The following is a 17,406-nucleotide window of genomic DNA, read 5'->3' on the forward strand; positions in this document are numbered from 1 at the left end:
GGTACCGGAGGCATACCAGAGTCAGAGAGTGGGCCGCTGCCAACTGACAGCGGTTTTTGGGACCTGGAACAGACCGGAGTGGAACCGGGGGAGTAGCCAGCGCTCACATTTAACGGCATGAAATACAGAAAGACATCTGACAGACGTTAATCCCCATAAATCATATCAGGCTGTTACTCCCTGGACGTTGAGACAACAGGATCAGTGAAGTGAAGTGACGTCCTTACACAACCTGCCCACAGGAGGGCTCCATTTCCATCTGCTCAGGAAAACTGAGTCTTTAACAGTTTGGCTGCTGGACTTCAAAATCCACCGACATCGAACTAAAGTCAACAGAAGGAAATAGAAAAAACAGACATGAACACTGACAGTTATTCATGTGACTTTTGGTTCCCTTCACAGGTAAGAGAGAGAAAACATTAACCCTACCTTCAGACGAGCCCAAAGAATGCAGCATCCAGCCAACTGAAGAGCAGTCTGAGCCCAAAGAAGCAGCTTCTTCCAGAACCGGGGTGTCCTAATCCAGCTCCACTCCGTCTTTAGCTGCCGGAACTCTTTGCTCTCCTCCATCTTTCTTCAAGCGGTGCGCTAAAGTCTGCGTCTGACGTCATTTCCACTTCATACTTCCGGTCATTTTCTGTCACCAAACCAAAGATTATCTTCGCCGTTGTCCTGATTTATCGGTATTTAACCTCCATATGACTCTCAGTTCGGTAAGAATTAAACTTTCTTTCCTAAAAGACTCCGGTGATTCTTCGCTTCCGCTGAGTAGCTTAGCTTAGCTTAGTTTAGTTTAGCTTAGCTTACCTGAGCGCTGCCTCCCACTCTCCTCCTCTGTCACCTTTCTTCAAAATGCTCCTTCTGATAATTCCACTCTGTGTTTCGACGAATCGGGCTGAATTCTGTAGGAAGTTGAGATCAGGAGCAGAGCTGCCTGCTGTCCGGTACAAACTGTTGTTGTGTTCAGCCATCTTGGATCACGCAGGCACCAAAGTCTCGCGATACTTCACACCGACAGCACACTTCGGTATCTCAAACTAACTGAAGTAATTTCTGTAGAAACTCAAACTTCAGCCATCGAGGTAAATAAAAGGATGCAATAAAGATCTTTCTTTCCTTTAAATCTCTGAGTTGGTTTCTTTTTGGGTCATCATCTAAACCATCCACTGGTGTTCTCGACCTGATACCTACTCAACACAAAAAGAAAAGTTAAATACGCCTGGAGCTCTTTGGCTTGTCATAATGATTAGCTCAGTCAGATGGTCGACCATTGGGGCTTCTGTGGGTTGTCGGTTCAAGTCCGGCTCTGGTACCTGTTGGCATCATTACACTTATTTTCACGTTCAACACAAAAAGAAAAGTTAAATACGCCTGGAGCTCTTTGGATTGTCACAATGATTAGCTCAGTCAGATGGTCGACCATTGGGGCTTCTGTGGGTTGTGGGTTCAAGTCCAGCTCAAGTCCGGCTCTGGTACCTGTTGGCATCATTACACTTATTTTCACGTTCAACACAAAAAGAAAAGTTAAATACGCCTGGAGCTCTTTGGCTTGTCACAATGATTAGCTCGGTCAGATGGTCGACCATTGGGGCTTCTGTGGGTTGTGGGTTCAAGTCCGGCTCTGGTACCTGTTGGCATCATTACACTTATTTTCATGTTCAACACAAAAAGAAAAGTTAAATACGCCTGGAGCTCTTTGGATTGTCACAACAATTAGCTCGGTCAGATGGTCGACCATTGGGGCTTCTGTGGGTTGTGGGTTCAAGTCCGGCTCTGGTACTTGGTGGCTATCATTATGCTTATTTTAACGTTCAACACAAAAAGAAAAGTTAAATACGCCTGGAGCTCTCTGGATTGTCATAACGATTAGCTCAGTCAGATGGTCGACCATTGGGGCTTCTGTGGGTTGTCGGTTCAAGTCCGGCTCTGGTACCTGATGACACTACTACTACTTTTTTTTTTTTTTATTTTTTTAATTAGTAGTAATAAAACCTGGCAGTGGGTCTTATTTCTTTTGCCAGTCAGGAGACCTCATACCTGCTCAGACCCAGAGATCAGACATCGACACTCTATGACTGGATGAGCAACTTTAACATCACTGCCAGCTGGATTCTCATTTTTGTGTTTCATCTGTCCATCATCCTCATGCAGAAAATTATTCTATATATATCCCCCAAACTTGCCATTACTCCCTTATTTACTCTAGTCCTCTGATACTTACTCTTTGGATTGTAAACCCCAGACCCTGGATTCAAGATTGTAGACATTGGACTCTGGATTCTGGAACAACAGGATCAGTGAAGTGAAGTGACGTCCTTACACAACCTGCCCACAGGAGGGCTCCATTTCCATCTGCTCAGGAAAACTGAGTCTTTAACAGTTTGGCTGCTGGACTTCAAAATCCACCGACATCAAACTAAAGTCAACAGAAGGAAATAGAAAAAACAGACATGAACACTGACAGTTATTCATGTGACTTTTGGTTCCCTTCACAGGTAAGAGAGAGAAAACATTAACCCTACCTTCAGACGAGCCCAAAGAATGCAGCATCCAGCCAACTGAAGAGCAGTCTGAGCCCAAAGAAGCAGCTTCTTCCAGAACCGGGGTGTCCTAATCCAGCTCCACTCCGTCTTTAGCTGCCGGAACTCTTTGCTCTCCTCCATCTTTCTTCGAGCGGTGCGCTAAAGTCTGCGTCTGACGTCATTTCCACTTCATACTTCCGGTCATTTTCTGTCACCAAACCAAAGATTATCTTCGCCGTTGTCCTGATTTATCGGTATTTAACCTCCATATGACTCTCAGTTCGGTAAGAATTAAACTTTCTTTCCTAAAAGACTCCGGTGATTCTTCGCTTCCGCTGAGTAGCTTAGCTTAGCTTAGTTTAGTTTAGCTTAGCTTAGCTTACCTTAGCGCTTAGCTCTCCTCCTCCTCTGTTGCTCTGTGTGCTCCATGTTTAGTTTCTCCTCTGCCTCCTTTCTTCAAAGTGCTCCTTCGGATAATTGCTGCTCTGTCCGGTACAAACTGTACTGCCCCCTCTCCGACAGTCCTTCGCGGTGTCCTAATCCAGCTCCACTCCGTCTTTAGCAGCCGGAGATCTTTGCTCTCTTCGTCCGTCTTTCTTCAAGCGGTGCTCTAAGATAAGATGAGATATTTCTTTATTCGTCCTCCAGTGGGGAAATTTACAGTATTACAGCAGCATCAATAAAAAGAAAAAATAAGAATTAGACAATAGATGATGTACAGTATATGCACAATATAAAGAAATATTATAGATAATATTAAAAAGTTTGTACAGTAGTACTATGGAGACCAAATGTGTACAATCCATCGCCTCCCCTCTGATGGACTGGACCAGCATCTGGATTAACATTAAAACAAAGCTGAGCATGAAAAGGTCAATAATCAACTTTAACAGCATTTAAAGCGGGAAAAAAAATGTGAAAGTGATCTGAATGTCCTGTCAAATTTACTCTCATATGTATCTGAATATTATATTGTTTGACTAGAATATTTGAGGTTGTTTTTTTTTTTTTGTTTTTATATAGTGAGATGAGAAATAGACCTAATAATCACAAAACTGCAAACAGGCAAACTTTTTACTGAGAAATGCAAAATAACTGCAAAGAGAAGCAAAACAATAAACTGATTAAACTACAGCGATGCAAAAAAGACCCACATGGGAGGGGCAAATCTTCTACAACTAAAAAATAAACTATGCTAAATAAATAAATGCTAATAATAAATACAAATATACAGACCAACAAATAGAGAGAAACTGGTGAGTAGATGATGCTGAGCAACTACTAAGAGTTACACAATGATTACGGATGCAAAACACAAGCTGAGTGACTACCAACACCTGCAAAAACACCCAAAATGACAAACTGAAGCTAAACAGGTCCAAACAGACAAGAATGAAAGTCATCTTGATGTCTCGTTTCATCATTAATCTACAATCACTAAAGATCTGACACATTCATCACTCAATGCTTCTGCACTCACAGGCCCAAATAAGGACTATCAACCAAGAACTAATCTGGGTATCGGCCACATCATCAATTTTGACTATTGATATTAAATCTGCACTCAAGTATGACACACCCATCCCATAAAGACCTTCAGTTCTCATGGGGAGCAGCAGCATTAGACAGCATTCACTGCTGGGTACCCATTTTATTATCAGCTATAAAGGTCCTCTCTCCGTCAGACTCACCTGTCTGTTGACGTCGGCTCCGGCCTGAGTCAGCCACACCACGCAGTGGGGGCGTCCTCCGAACGCTGCAGTGTGTGTCGGCGTCTGCTTGAAGCGGCTGGTCACAGAGTTCACCTCACAGCCCATCTGCACCAGGCGCACCACACACTCCAGCTGTGGACACAATACAACACAACAGTGTAACTGCAGAAAACATTACATGTGAATTTTATAGAATTAGATACTGATCCAGAAATTATTTCAAATTAATGTATATGAATTTAGAATTAAATGTATTACAGTTTTGCAATTAGGTCATGTAATGTCCTCAGATTGCATTTATAATTCATTGGCATCCAGCAGGATTGTAGGAGTCAACTTTCTCATTAATATAAATGTGTAAATATAAAGTTCCTTGATTGTTCACTTTTAATCTGAATAAAAATATTTAGTATTAAATTCCCTTCACAGCATAATTTTATCATTAAACAGAAATATGTGTGAGGCCTTTTCTCAACAAATATTAGATTTTTTTTAAATTCCCAATTTAACAAATTGTAATAAATGTAAGTATATTAAATTTATATAAACTAATTTTTTACACAAAATGAATTTTTATGATAAAACTAAAACAGACTTACATGCTAAGACGGAAAATGTTTACAGGTGACGTCATGAGACATGCACTTCCTGGTTTCATGGGGCTGTTTTGGCGCCTGATTTCTTATTGGCCGATCTACACCAATGAAAAATGGCGCGGCGGTTCGCTTTTTTTTTTTTTTTTTTTTTTTTTGCCTGAAAACTTTATTGTACAGCCACAAACAGACAAACACACCGGCGGCTCATTAATTACTTTATTAATCTGAATAACGCGCCAGTTGACCGATTTAGGACGCCCGAGAACAGAAGAGCGCTTTAATGGAGATAAGCGGACAGGTTCGGACAGGTAAAGCCCGTACATCATAGCTCACCTGTCCGTAGTGAGCGGCCCAGTGAAGGGGGGTCCAGCCGAAACATGAGTCCTCTGCGGCCAGAGGAGCCGGGTCCGGGAGCCGCTGAGACAGGGACACCAGGGCTCCGACGTCTCCGTCCCGGCAGGCTCGGTGGATGGGGAACCGGCTGATGAACGCCTCATCGCGGGAGAGGTCCGGCTCTGGGGTCGCAGACATGAAGGGACCGTGGAGGCGGATCACAGGCACGGTTCTCCCCGGTGATCCCGGACCCATCAGACGGACACACAACGGCTCCACACAAAGGAAGAGATCAGCCTCCACGGCCGGCCGGAGAGTCTCAAAACCCGGACTGGAGCCTGGAAGGCGGCGACCTGTCGGGTCCGGCTCAGGATAAAAACCGGACGGGAGCTGCTTCAGCCGTTGTGTCCCCTGGAGGTTGGAGGTTTTCTGTTGTTAAAATTAAACCTTTATTGTATTTAAAACTCGTTAATAACATGAAAATAAAAATGAATTAAATAAAAAAGACAATTTTCCGGTTCTTAACACCGAAATAACTTTCCCAATGTTGTAAGTATGCTAACTTCACTGATGCTAATGCTAACCCCACAGGATTAGCAGCGGCAGCTAAAAGATGTCTGGACAGAAACACCTCAGCCTGAGCCGTGGAGAAAAGGTAAGAGGGAGACCTCTAAACACACCTGGATGACCTGTACAAGGTCAGAGGTCAGCAGAGCTAAGGTAGGACGGAAAAATGGGAGGCAAGTGTGACTGAACCGACACAAGACAGACATCCTTGGTGCTTTTGATGCAGTGAAAGGTTTACAATGTCCCAAAATCAGTAAGTAGTCAGGTTTAAAAAGATCCTCTGAAACAGGACTATGGAGCTAACAACATCACAACATGGGAGAAATAAAATACTGAAACAGCAAAATATTTTATAGACCAGGCACAACAAAAACATTTCCATGTGCAGTGTTATTAAAGCTAGCAATGCTGCCTGTCTTCTCTTAGCGGGGGACTGAGCCAGCCAAAGATCCAAGTAAATGTTCAGCACCTGTTGGGTTATCCAAATTTCACTCGTATCAGCCACTCACCCTGCCCACAGACATGCTGGAGGAAAAACACATACCTACTACAAGGGGGCAAGCCCAGGGTATTCACACAAAGCAATTACAGGTGGAACTAAAGTTTATTCAGAGGAAATAAAGCCCCTTATTTTAAAGAGTTTTAAAGAAATTGGTTTCTTGGGCTGGAGAGAACTGTGGTCCACATACAGCAACACATCAAAAATACTATATGTCGACAACTAGAAGAAGAAGAAGGGGTTGACTTCTGTGGCTTCCTCATATGACCCTTCTGTGTCCAGCTGGGGTCACAAGGGGCACACAGAGAATAATTCCCTCCTCTCCACTTTGATGTTATTTCCTCTCTCCTCTTCCAGGAGGTCTTTGTCCGAGTGAGAAAAAGAGATTTAGAGAAACTGACTACAGAGGTGATGCAGCTCAGGGACTTCCTGCCCAGGATTCTGAATACGGGCCTGGTTCAGATGGTGTATCAGGTCCGAGCTACTGAGACAGGTATGCTGCTGTGAACCTGCACCTGGACCAGGCTCATCCTACAACTTATGATGTTGATGATTGCTGTGTGTGTGTGTGTGTGTGTGTGTGTGTGTTTTCATGTAGTGAAAGAGCAGCTGATGCAGGAACAGGTGAAGCTACGACTTGAGTGTCAGCACCTTCAGTCCAGACTGGATGCTGCTCAGTCTGACTGTCAGAGGGAGAGAGAGGTGAGGGGAGTCACAAGTTAATATTGTATGTGTTGGTTCATATTTCTTTACACAGATCTGAGATCAGTGGTCATTTTACCCACAAACAACTTTCGTTATGCTGCTGTCAACTTTATTGTTGTTCAAACATGCCAGGACACCTTTGTCTTTTTGTGTATGTGCAGGAGAAGCTGCTGTTACGTGAGCAGCTGTGGCAGAGTGGAGCTCAGCTGCAGCAGCAGGCAGATTTCTGTTCTGGTCTTGGATCTGCTACCTGCAATCTGTTGTGGAGCTGCTCCGTCAGCGAGGACACGGTCACACACTGGCTGGCTGATGTGAGTCTGTGTGTGTATGTGTGTTACTTATCCCATGATAATACGTGTATATCATTATCCATCTACAAAAATTCATCTCACTTTTTTTGTTGACCTGTGGGTATTTGCATCACATGATGAGATGTCTGACAGCTGATTGGTGGAGCTATATTGTGTGTGGTGCAGGCAAAGCTGCAGGCCTTCCTGGCTATAGCAGCTCAGACTCTGGAGAGCTTCATTGGATCTTTGGATGTGGAGCTGAAGCCTCAGACTGAGGACCAGAACTCCCAGGAGCACCAGTTTGTCTTGGCTTTGGCTGGAACCATCACCAGTGAGTCCACAGCTTTTGTTCTGCATCACGTATAACACCTCTTATAACTCAAATGGGGAGCCACTTCCTGTCCTGTCCTCCCACCAACCAGACATAGCTGCAGTAACATGTGGGCGGGATTTCCTGTCTGCCTCGGCTCACAGCATGTTGGACACTCTGATGAAGCTGTTGGAGCTGATGAAGCCTGGAGTCTTCCCCAGGCTGAAGGTGTAGGTGGACCTGCTCTCAATCTCACCTCCCTTAGGTTTTAAATAGACCTTAGATTAGATCGTGTGTGATGATTTTCCACTTACTGGTCAGTCATTTCATGTCAGTGCTGGTCCTCCTCAGTGAACTTCATCCTGGTTTACTGCTGCAGGTTGATGCTCATGTCTCTGTACAACGTCAGTATCAGTGTGAAAGGGCTGAAGTACATCAGTGAGAACCCTGGACTCCTGCCTCTGATCTGGACCCTGCTGAATGGTGAGGACGAGTGCAGTGACACACACACACACATCGAGAGATGTACAACATATTGACATCTCATCACACAACCTACATGTAAAATAAAAACAATTATAACTTAACCCAAAAAAAGAAGTCATAAGGACTGGATATTCTGAGTGGACTGGACAGGTGTCCTGACGTGTGCTGCAGGAAGCCCACATTCAGTCCTGCTCTAGGTCTTCATGGGTCAATTTTTTTCTGTTCTTATAGATAATAATTTATTGATCAATAATGATGCTACTTATTTAGTTAGTTATGGATGACAACCCACAGCATCCCTGTAATGATCAGGATGTCCTCTCCTCTGGTTTCTGTGACAGATGGAGACTGGGAGGTCTGTCTCCACTCTCTGCGACTCCTGCAGTCACTGCTGCTGGACGAGGAGGTGCTGATCCTGCTGGGCTCCTCTCTGCTGGCTCCAGACCTCCAGGCTCGCGTCAGCCAGCTCGTCTCCAGTGTGGAGCCCAGCCTGAGACTGGCTGCCCAGCAGACCTTGGAGGATATGCAGGTCTTGCAACAGGTACCACTCTCCAAATGTCTGAATCTTGAACAAGAAGGAGGCTTGAACAGCAGCAGTGACTTGTGGGTGATAGTTTTTTGCTAATATGCCTGACACAGGGAGGCAGTAAAGTGGAGGTGCTGGTGGTGGGTGGGGTGTGTTTTCAGGGTCGGGGGTGAGAACAGAATGGCCTCTGATGTGGATCCAGACTCTTCAGATCAGTCCTCGTCCACTTCCTGTCACATGATGGTCCGTTTCCTGCATTCTCACTACAATTTGAACCTGGTTCATATCTAAACTTTTCAGATGTTGTTGTTTGGTTGTTACACACTTTGTGTTCATATGATGACACAGATTAAAGATGATGGCACATTGTTAACATAGAAATGGTTTCCTGTCTGTTTGCTGAATGATAGATCTGAGCATTTAGAGTGAATTCAATTTTTGTTTGTTAATAAAATTATTGTTTTGTCTTTTTTCTGTTCTCATTCTCAACATTTTATTTCGTGACATCCCCTCATCCCGTTTCCTTTGTCAGGGAGCTCTGTCTGATCTCCTCTGAGACTCAACTCACCCACTGTCTCCTCCGTACAAACCTCTGGACTGTTTTGGGACATACAATCCTACAGATATATCACTTACAACTGACATCATCTGCCCCTGCTTCAAAAACTGCTGTGGGAAACTGAAGACACCACATCTGGATCCAGGGTCCCTGAATGGGAGCTTAAACCTGCAGTCATGGATGATGAAATTTCAGATTTCTCTTTCCTGTCCTCTGGGCCTTCTGACCTTTAGGCACAAACCCAGTGTCTCAGATATCCTGATTCAGTACTGCCAAGGTGAAGTGCAGACAGACAGACACACAGACCCATACAGGAGTTGCCTTAAGTTAATTGTACAGCTTTATTATTGTTTTCTTTAGTCTGGACTCCACAGTACTGAGCTTGGTGTCCATTGAACAGGATCTAGACTACAGAAGATACTGAAGACAGAGCAGAGGGTTCAGAGAATCATCACAGGAGAACTGATGGAAACCAGGGACAAGAACGTGTTTGACGTTTGGCCTGAACTCCAACCGTCTGCAGTGTCAGAGGCCTCACTCTGAAACGCACATCCATCAGCAGAGTGAGGCATCAGCTCGTGTGGAGGCCTCGCCCTTAGATGACTCCAGCCGCCCCCTCACTTTACCACCCTCATGGGAATTTTTAAAACTAATTATACAGAAGAGTGTGCTACGCAGGATCAATAGAGGAGGAAGGGATGCTAGGAGGACCTGGATAGGTGAACCAGAGTTCATCCGTCCCAGGATGTTGGCGGCAGGCTGAGCCCTTCCATCACCCCAGGCTGAACTCCAACCCTTGGTGTCTAAGAGGGCGCAGCAGAGTTGGGCTTGTCGTCACGGGTGACAGGGATGTTGCGCTCGCTGCGGCTGGATTCGTTCCCCCCGGTGACCTTTGGCCCTGACAGAGTCAACAGGCCGTCAGCTGACAGGGAGCAGGTGATTGCTGATTGGTCGACACTGGAGGGGAGGCGGTAGCGGCGATGAAACTCACGGGAGATGTAACCATGGTCGTCCTGAAAGACAGCAGATTGAGACAGTAAGGAATTACAGTTCAATGCTGAAATTTAGACAAAAAGCCAAACAGGAACTGCACCAACAGATTCAGGAGTACAGCGCAGACACAATAATGAACTGAAAGATAAACTACACCGACCCGGTGTCGAATTCAACATTATTATCATTACCTGTCTCTCTCCATGCTTGCCCTGGATCTCCACGTAGTCGTCTGTGACCTTCACGCTGAGCTCATCAGGTGAGAAGTGCTTGACGTCCAGGTAGACTGTGAACTTGTCCCTGTCAGACCTCACCTGAGGGAGACGCAGAGACACAGAGAGTCTTTGAAATTCAGCTGGGATCAAATTTAGTTCTTTCTCTTCAAGTTATTCACATATTTACTGCTTCTGATAATAACATGAAGACACTTTCTACCAGTGAACAGAGTAACGCTTCTATGTCCTGAAGGAGCCTGAGTCTGATGTCATTACCTCAGAGATGCCAGAGTTGGAGGAGTCCAGGAAGTTGCGGAACAGCGACTGTCTGTAATAAGGGCTGATGGTGGAGGTGGTGTAAGGAAAGAGGTCGTAGTCAAACATGCCTTCCCCAAAAAACTGGTCGAAGAGTCGGGCAGGGTAGACAGAGCCCAGGGCACGTCTGAACCAGGGGTGCTGGATGGAAATATCCATAGTGACCGGAGGCAGTTTGGTCTGGTTCGACTCGGCTTGGTTGACCGATGGACCTGCTCAGAGTCCAGCAGGTGATAGGAGGGAGGTGAAGAATGATGATGAAGTATGTTTCCAAAGTGATTTGTCCTCTGCTCTACAGCTGCTGCCTCTTTATATACCTGAGAGCCAGAAAGAGAGGCTTTAGCCACGATCCCTCTGGAATGGCATTATCTCATGGTGGGTTGGGCCCCGTCAGCAGAATCGGGGGTTGAGGATGGGGGGGCACTACTCCATCCAGACCCTGCAGCGACCCAGTGCCACCCACACACCAGACACACAGGGCTGCCAAAACAAACCCCCGGTGAAGGAGGGCACCACAGACACAATGAGGTCAGGAAGCCGACTAAAGACAGGAATTTCACCTGAGTGGTCGTTCATTAGCAGACACACATGTCCACTCTGTCAGTGACATAATGCTGCTTCATTGTCCTGCCTGGGTGCTTGGACAAAAGCAGATTTACACACAATGCTACTCAGAGCAACAACAACTGACACACATGACAGGAGCAACGTGTCCTGAAGAACATCGTGGTATAATTAAAATCATCTATTGGAGCAACTGAAGGAGATCACTGTCGAGAGAACAGAGCCATGAGACACTGAGGCTGCTCTGGAGGAAAACCTCAGAGGGAGAACATGCAGGCTCAGAAGAGGTCCTTCTGACAGTGAGACTAAAGTTCTCATGACTCCACCACCATGAACAACCTCCATCTGCAAGGACAGTGAGCAGTCTGAACAGTCTATGGAGAAGTAGATATCCTTCACTGACAGAGGATTCCTGTGTGGCTTCAGTCATTGTAAACAGCTTTTTACAGGACTTTTGTTTTACAGTTCTACCGTCAAGCGGTGAATCTCAGCATGGGTTGGACCACAAAAGAGCAAATTTCTCGATTCTGGGAAGGAAGGACACCTCTGAAAGAAGCACTAAGACAGAGTTGGTCTTCAGACGAAGCCTCTGAATTCAATTTATTACATCATAAAACGAATGTAACTAAGAGAACAACATTCAAGATTCAGTGACAAATGACTGAGCTGCTGTCATGTGAACCAAAGAGTAAATTCTAATGAAAGATAAGGCTCACTTCCCATGTCTGTTGTTTCACCACCAGCGGCTTCCCGCCGCCTGCATTAGGCTAATCCCACAGGGCTTTGGCCAGCTAGCACAGGGGCTTAGCTGCTCCATGCAGGCAGAGGCCAAGAGCAACCGGGCTGGGCAGCAGGGGCTGGGGCTGTTTTAGGGGCAGTTCGGGGAGATAGTTGGGGTACGGGGTTGCTAGCTGCTGCAGACCAGACATAAATGTAGTTAGACTGGCTGCAGTTCAGCACAGTCAGCATTCTGGGTTTTTATCAATGGGACAGACAATGGCTGTGTGTTCAGCTCTGAATAGCTGTTTTGGCCGACAACCTGGCAACCGGCAGGGTGGACATACCCGATTTTATTCCTCCTCTGTGAAGAGAAAAGGCCATTCAGAAGGAGAAAACAAATACGGAGGAAGAAAATGAGAGCAAGCAAACACACGTCTCTGAAGAGGGACTCAGGCCAGGCAGGTTGTGGTGGTGCTGTTAGCTGTGAGGGTCAGGACTGCAATGATCCGGAGGAAGGTCTGACATCACATGGTCAGAAGTGTTGACAGTGGAGGAGCCCAGACTGGCTCAGGTTTGGGCTGGACTCAGGATCACAGGACCAGGAAACTGGAAACTTCAGGACTTTGGAGGCTGCAAAGATCAGCTCATAGAGACCCAAGTCTGGAGCGGGACTAACATCTGGAAGCCTGAGTCTTCGCTTGAGAAAGGAATAAGGAGGAAATGACCTAAAACTGTACTGAACTGTGCATAACCACGTGTTAGCCCATTCCATTACACCCAAAAGGTAAAACCCTAACCAGCTTCACTGTGACATCCAGTATGAAGCCAGAAAACCCATTCAGACTGTCCCTCCTGTTGATTTTCTGCTTTATGTCCCAAAAACTCACTGCCTAACCACCGAGGTGATGGAGTGGTGAAGCTCCTGTGCACGTTTTTATTTGAAACAAGCGTTTCTGCAAATGTTCCTGCAGTGATTTTGGCCTGTATCAAGAATTCTGGTCCTCAAAGTCAGTATTTTCAGTTTGTTTTCCATCACTGATCAGACATCTTCTGCCCTCTGCTGGACTGCCATCATAACATCACCCCCTCCTCACCCAGGGAGGAGTTTCTAGATGATAACTCTCCACTCACAGCTTTATGAAGTTATTCTTGACTCTCAGAGCACATCACCTGAGATTTCCATCCAGACAGTTTCATTCTGCTTTCTGGACAGGTTTACCTTCAAAACCAGATCTGGGTTGGGAGATATATTTTTAGTTTTGTTCTGGCCTAGCGGCTGGCAGAGGAGATGTAGGTGGATCCCTGGTGGTCTCCTGGATCCGGACTCTGAGCTCAGATCTGAAGTAAGAGCTGATGTTTCCTGCTCACATGTTCAGAGGCCTGTAGCTGCTGTACTCCACCACAGCAACACTTTATTCTTTAGATTATTTTACCGCAAACTCTCCAGTTATTCCTCAATAATGACATTAAAATTAGATGTCCTTTATATAGTTAATTATAGCTTATATAATCAGTTATTTTTCATTGCTAAGGTAGCACAACTTGGATATAAAACACACACTCACGCAAGGGTGGAGTTTTGAATATTTACTGATTCACTTGATGGTTTTTTTCTCAAGCTCTTTCCGCCCCCTCTCTCTGTCTAATCCCCCCGGTAGAGACAGATGGCCGCCCACCATGAGCCTGGTTTTTCTCCCTGTTTCTGCCTCTTCACATGAAGTTTGTTGGCTCTCAGTAAATAATGTTACATTGACAAAGCAACTGGAGCTGTACAGATAAAGAGCTGACTGGACTTCGCCTCGCTGCCATGGCAACAGATGGATGATGCTGATCAGGGGGGATTTGGGTCCAACCTGGTTCCTTCACATTTTGCAGTCAGATGAGGAAGAGGAGGAGGAAGGATACAAACAAACACCTGGACAGCTTGTGTGCATGTGAGGAGACCAAATGATTGGACAGTCCCCTTGAGAGGGGCGGGGCCGAACCCTAACCAATCAGGGTGGAGATAAAATATCATTTTATTCGTTGTGTTTTGTTCAATGGAGGGAGGGGGACAAAAGCTGATTTCCTGCATCAGCTGATGACGGAGCCGTTCAAGACAACTTTTCATTTGGTGTACTCACTTCATCATCCTGTCCAAGTGTCTCACAGGGATCCGGTGTCCCTCCGCACGGGTGCACGGAGGACGGGGCCGTGACCGGCACCGGGAGTGGGGGCGCATCTGAATCGAAACTTGTAAAAATCCAGGAAGCAGCCGCAGCAGTGTGGCGTTGATCCTGACAGAAGTCGGACTAACTGGGAGGATGATGACCGACTGTCCTCCGGTGGTGGCGCGGCCCGGGCTGGAGGACGTGGCCGAGGAGGAGGACGTGTTCCCGGTGGAGGGGATCCCCGTGAGCAGCGGGGAGCCGAGCACCTGTCAGGTGGGTGTTCGCTGTGGACCTCACAGCCAGGGGGGGACAGAGCTCACCTGTTCAGGTAGATCGTCACAGGAGCAAAAACATCTCCACCATACCTGAAAGCTTTTCTTGTTATCATTGAGCAAAAAGAGCAGTTTTGTGTTTCCTCATCAGCTGTTAGTGAAGTAAGTGGAGCAGCAACACTGACAGAGGCTCACTGTCAACTCATCTCTATGGTTCAGGTCCTGGGACAGTTGGGGGAGAAGGGGACGGAAGAGGACGGGTGTCTCCTATCAGTGTCCCAGATGGAGGCAGAGTTTGTCCAGCTGAACCTCAGGAAGCAGGTGTCCTACAGGTAGGACAGACAAAATAACACAAAAGGACAGGAATGCAGCCCACTTCCTGAAACCTGTTTTACCTGAATGTTACGTCATGTTTCTGATAAGGTTACCTGTGTGTGTGCACGTGGTGAAAGAATCTAATGACAATGTTCTCTCAGTAGTATTTCAAGAAAATAGAATGAGTCGTAGCTCCTGACATCCTAACTCCTCCATCCTAGCTCTGCAATCCTAAATAGGTCACCTAAATCTGTCTCCATCTGTGGGCAGATTCCTTGAAGCAGATATAGAATAGACATATGGATCCACACATCCTACACTTAAACTGCTGTTTATATAACGATGATGTGCATGTTAATAAATTAGATTTTTATTCCTTGGTGGTCTTTCAATATCTTTGAGAGTGCTGTCAGCTAAATTATTGATGGATGTGATTATGACACAGTGAGGGAGAGAGAATGGAAATGATATGGTTTCATAAATCTGATGATGTGTTTACAGATTTCAGGCCTGTGCAAACATCATCACATCGTCAAGTCCATAGTCTGGCTGTATAAACGTTCTCTGCTCTTTTATCCCAAGCATTATTTTTATTTTTGACACACGTTGAAAAGGAAGCCTGTATAGGATACCGTGTTTAAACCACACCTTTACCTGTGCTCTGTGGCTTCTCCTGGATGAGGAAATGTTAATGTGTGACCAAAAACAGGACACAATAAATTGCAGAGACGTCCCTGCAGCTTACATGTTTGGGAGTGATATTGTGTGACAGGAATAAACAGATGATATAACTTCAGCTGCCAGGCCAGGACAAGCTGTCACAGTGACCTTTTACCTCTTCCAGAGGAGGCTGTGAACAGTTACTCATGTTTCCTGTCTGTGCTGTTTGTTCAGTCATTTGTCCAGGTGGTAGTGATGGTGTGGTGTGAAGCTCATGTTGTTGTTTCATGTTTCTGAAGGTAAAGACTGGACACACAGTCAGATCGACATATTACTTCAGAGCTTTGAGGGCAGTTGTCTGTTTTCTCCTCCTCGATCTTGATTCTCCAAACCTTTTCTGCCGTGTTTTTACTGGCCCAATGAACATCTCGGCCTCTGTGTTGTCGGCGGTATCTATGAGTGAAGAATTAGCCTGTCTGTTGCCAGAGAAACTGTTGGTGTTTGCAAACCTCTAATCTAATTGTGGTCCCTCCTCCAGCTGTAAGATGAACTCAATGATGATGATGAAGATGGTGAAAACAGAGTGAATTATTTGGAGGAACTTAATACCATCTTCCACCTTTTCCCTCCCATCATCCTCCTCACCTTGGTCTTATTTACCCCTCAGGTGTCTCGCCCCTCCTTTCTCCATTGCTCCAGTTGGGATTTGGCAGAATGAGGTCCAGGATGGGTTAATCTAGTAGGGCCCAGGTTGAGCCTGGTTTTTGATCTGGTCCTCAGACCAGCTGAGTTTGACTTAAATTCAGAAACCACATGACTGTAGAGCAGGGAGGTGAGGAGAGGCTGATGCTGCGCAGTGAACAGGACCAGGTCTGATGCTCAGTGTCCCTTTATATAATGTGTATGGATTTGCCTCTGAGGTCGTCAGTGGTGTCTGGTTTCAGAGAAGGGTTGTTTTCCATCACTGTGAGACACAGTGCGGCTGCCAGCAGCAGGCATAATCTCAACATAATTTAATCAGTAATCCAGACGGAATTGGTGTGTGTTCTGGGGGTGGAGCCAGCCAGTACAGCTGTCATTTCTCGTCAGCCACCAGACCATTTATGTAAGAATCAGCTGTATCTGTGTATTTGAAGGTAAAGGAAACATCATCACGGATCCCAGATACAACTTAAATCAACACAGAAGGATCACAGCTGGATTCTGCCCAGATGTGAACGTATACATGGGTCGGACTGGGCCCACTGAACCAGGGTTGAACCCCCAATGCTCCTTTTCCGAATAATAACTCCACCTTCAACTTCACCTGATGCTGCATGTTTATTTTATGTGAGTCTAGGTTGGGTCTCTGTGGCTCACTGAGCGTCCGGTTCAGGATGAATGCTGAATTTATAATCAGCCTTTTGTTACAGAGAAAGCAGGTCATCTGTGGCTGTGGGGGAGTTGAAGAGATCTGTACGAATCCTGCGTTGTGCATTCGTGTGGCCTTTTATTTGTCATGGGAACAGTGAGTGGGCAGCAGATGAAAGGGAACAGTGATCACACAAGAAGAGGAGCAGGTGTGCGTGCGTGTGTGTCCTTGTGCCATTTCTGTCAATGGGACTGAAGCCATAATCACATTGCACCATAACAACAGCTCTGCTTTTGTTCCTGTTCCTACACAGTTTGATTCTAAATAAAACAAATATTTTATGTAACAGGACGGCAAGCTGTTGAATAATGATGACATCACGATGATGAAAATAATCTATGTTCAGAAGAGAAAAACAGGCAACAGCAGATGCACAATTCATTGCCAATTCTTATTATAAGTGTATATCACCATAACAATAATAATGATGATGATGAAGGCCCAGACCTTAACAGTATCAGGTAGTAACAGGATCAACACTGAGACACAGAAGTGGCTTCCATGATGACATCAGACCAGAGAACACCAAATCCTATTGGTTCTTAATATTCAGTCAGCATGGCTTCAGACTGGAACAGGACTGTCCTCTGTCTGTCCTCTGCTTCTGAGCACCCTCATGTGGCCGTTTACAGTAACACACAGTGAAGGACTCAGCGATGTCTTGACAAGACAGAGTCAGTCAGCCA

The 17,406-nt window shown here is 45.8% G+C and overlaps 3 protein-coding genes across 5 annotated transcripts; 1 reads left to right on the forward strand and 2 right to left on the reverse strand.

Moving 5' to 3' along the window:
• Positions 1-332: 332 nt before the first annotated feature.
• On the reverse strand, positions 333-5,434 carry LOC115052451 (ankyrin repeat domain-containing protein 10-like). Its single transcript, XM_029516562.1, has 5 exons — positions 5,164-5,434; positions 4,214-4,366; positions 2,906-3,132; positions 2,523-2,730; positions 333-2,416 (listed from the first exon to the last, which is right to left on the reverse strand). Exons 1-3 carry the CDS (start codon positions 5,416-5,418, stop codon positions 3,121-3,123), a joined length of 420 nt encoding a protein of 139 aa, XP_029372422.1. The 5' UTR covers positions 5,419-5,434; the 3' UTR covers positions 333-2,416; positions 2,523-2,730; positions 2,906-3,120.
• Positions 4,970-12,042, forward strand: hsf2bp (heat shock transcription factor 2 binding protein). 3 transcript variants are annotated; one of them, XR_003841359.1, is made up of 11 exons: positions 4,972-5,580; positions 5,755-5,818; positions 6,587-6,722; positions 6,828-6,931; positions 7,096-7,245; positions 7,411-7,555; positions 7,647-7,764; positions 7,914-8,017; positions 8,362-8,561; positions 8,708-8,789; positions 9,079-12,042. XR_003841359.1 is itself a non-coding variant. In XM_029516534.1 (10 exons), the coding sequence occupies exons 2-10, from the start codon at positions 5,777-5,779 to the stop codon at positions 8,717-8,719; spliced, it is 1,011 nt and encodes a 336-aa protein (XP_029372394.1). In that variant the 5' UTR covers positions 4,973-5,580; positions 5,755-5,776; the 3' UTR covers positions 8,720-8,958. The 3 variants fall into 3 exon arrangements, 2 of the variants coding, with proteins under 2 accessions (XP_029372386.1, XP_029372394.1); XM_029516534.1 differs by lacking the exon at positions 9,079-12,042 and having other exon boundaries at positions 4,973-5,580; positions 8,708-8,958; XM_029516526.1 differs by lacking the exons at positions 8,708-8,789; positions 9,079-12,042 and having other exon boundaries at positions 4,970-5,580; positions 8,362-8,671.
• Positions 9,441-14,660, reverse strand: cryaa (crystallin, alpha A). Its single transcript, XM_029516550.1, has 4 exons — positions 14,036-14,660; positions 10,590-10,945; positions 10,290-10,412; positions 9,441-10,118 (listed from the first exon to the last, which is right to left on the reverse strand). The coding sequence occupies exons 2-4, from the start codon at positions 10,785-10,787 to the stop codon at positions 9,909-9,911; spliced, it is 531 nt and encodes a 176-aa protein (XP_029372410.1). The 5' UTR covers positions 10,788-10,945; positions 14,036-14,660; the 3' UTR covers positions 9,441-9,908.
• Positions 14,661-17,406: the final 2,746 nt, after the last annotated feature.

This window comes from Echeneis naucrates, chromosome 2 (genome assembly GCF_900963305.1).
Source record: "Echeneis naucrates chromosome 2, fEcheNa1.1, whole genome shotgun sequence".
In the NCBI taxonomy this organism is placed as follows: domain Eukaryota; kingdom Metazoa; phylum Chordata; class Actinopteri; order Carangiformes; family Echeneidae; genus Echeneis; species Echeneis naucrates.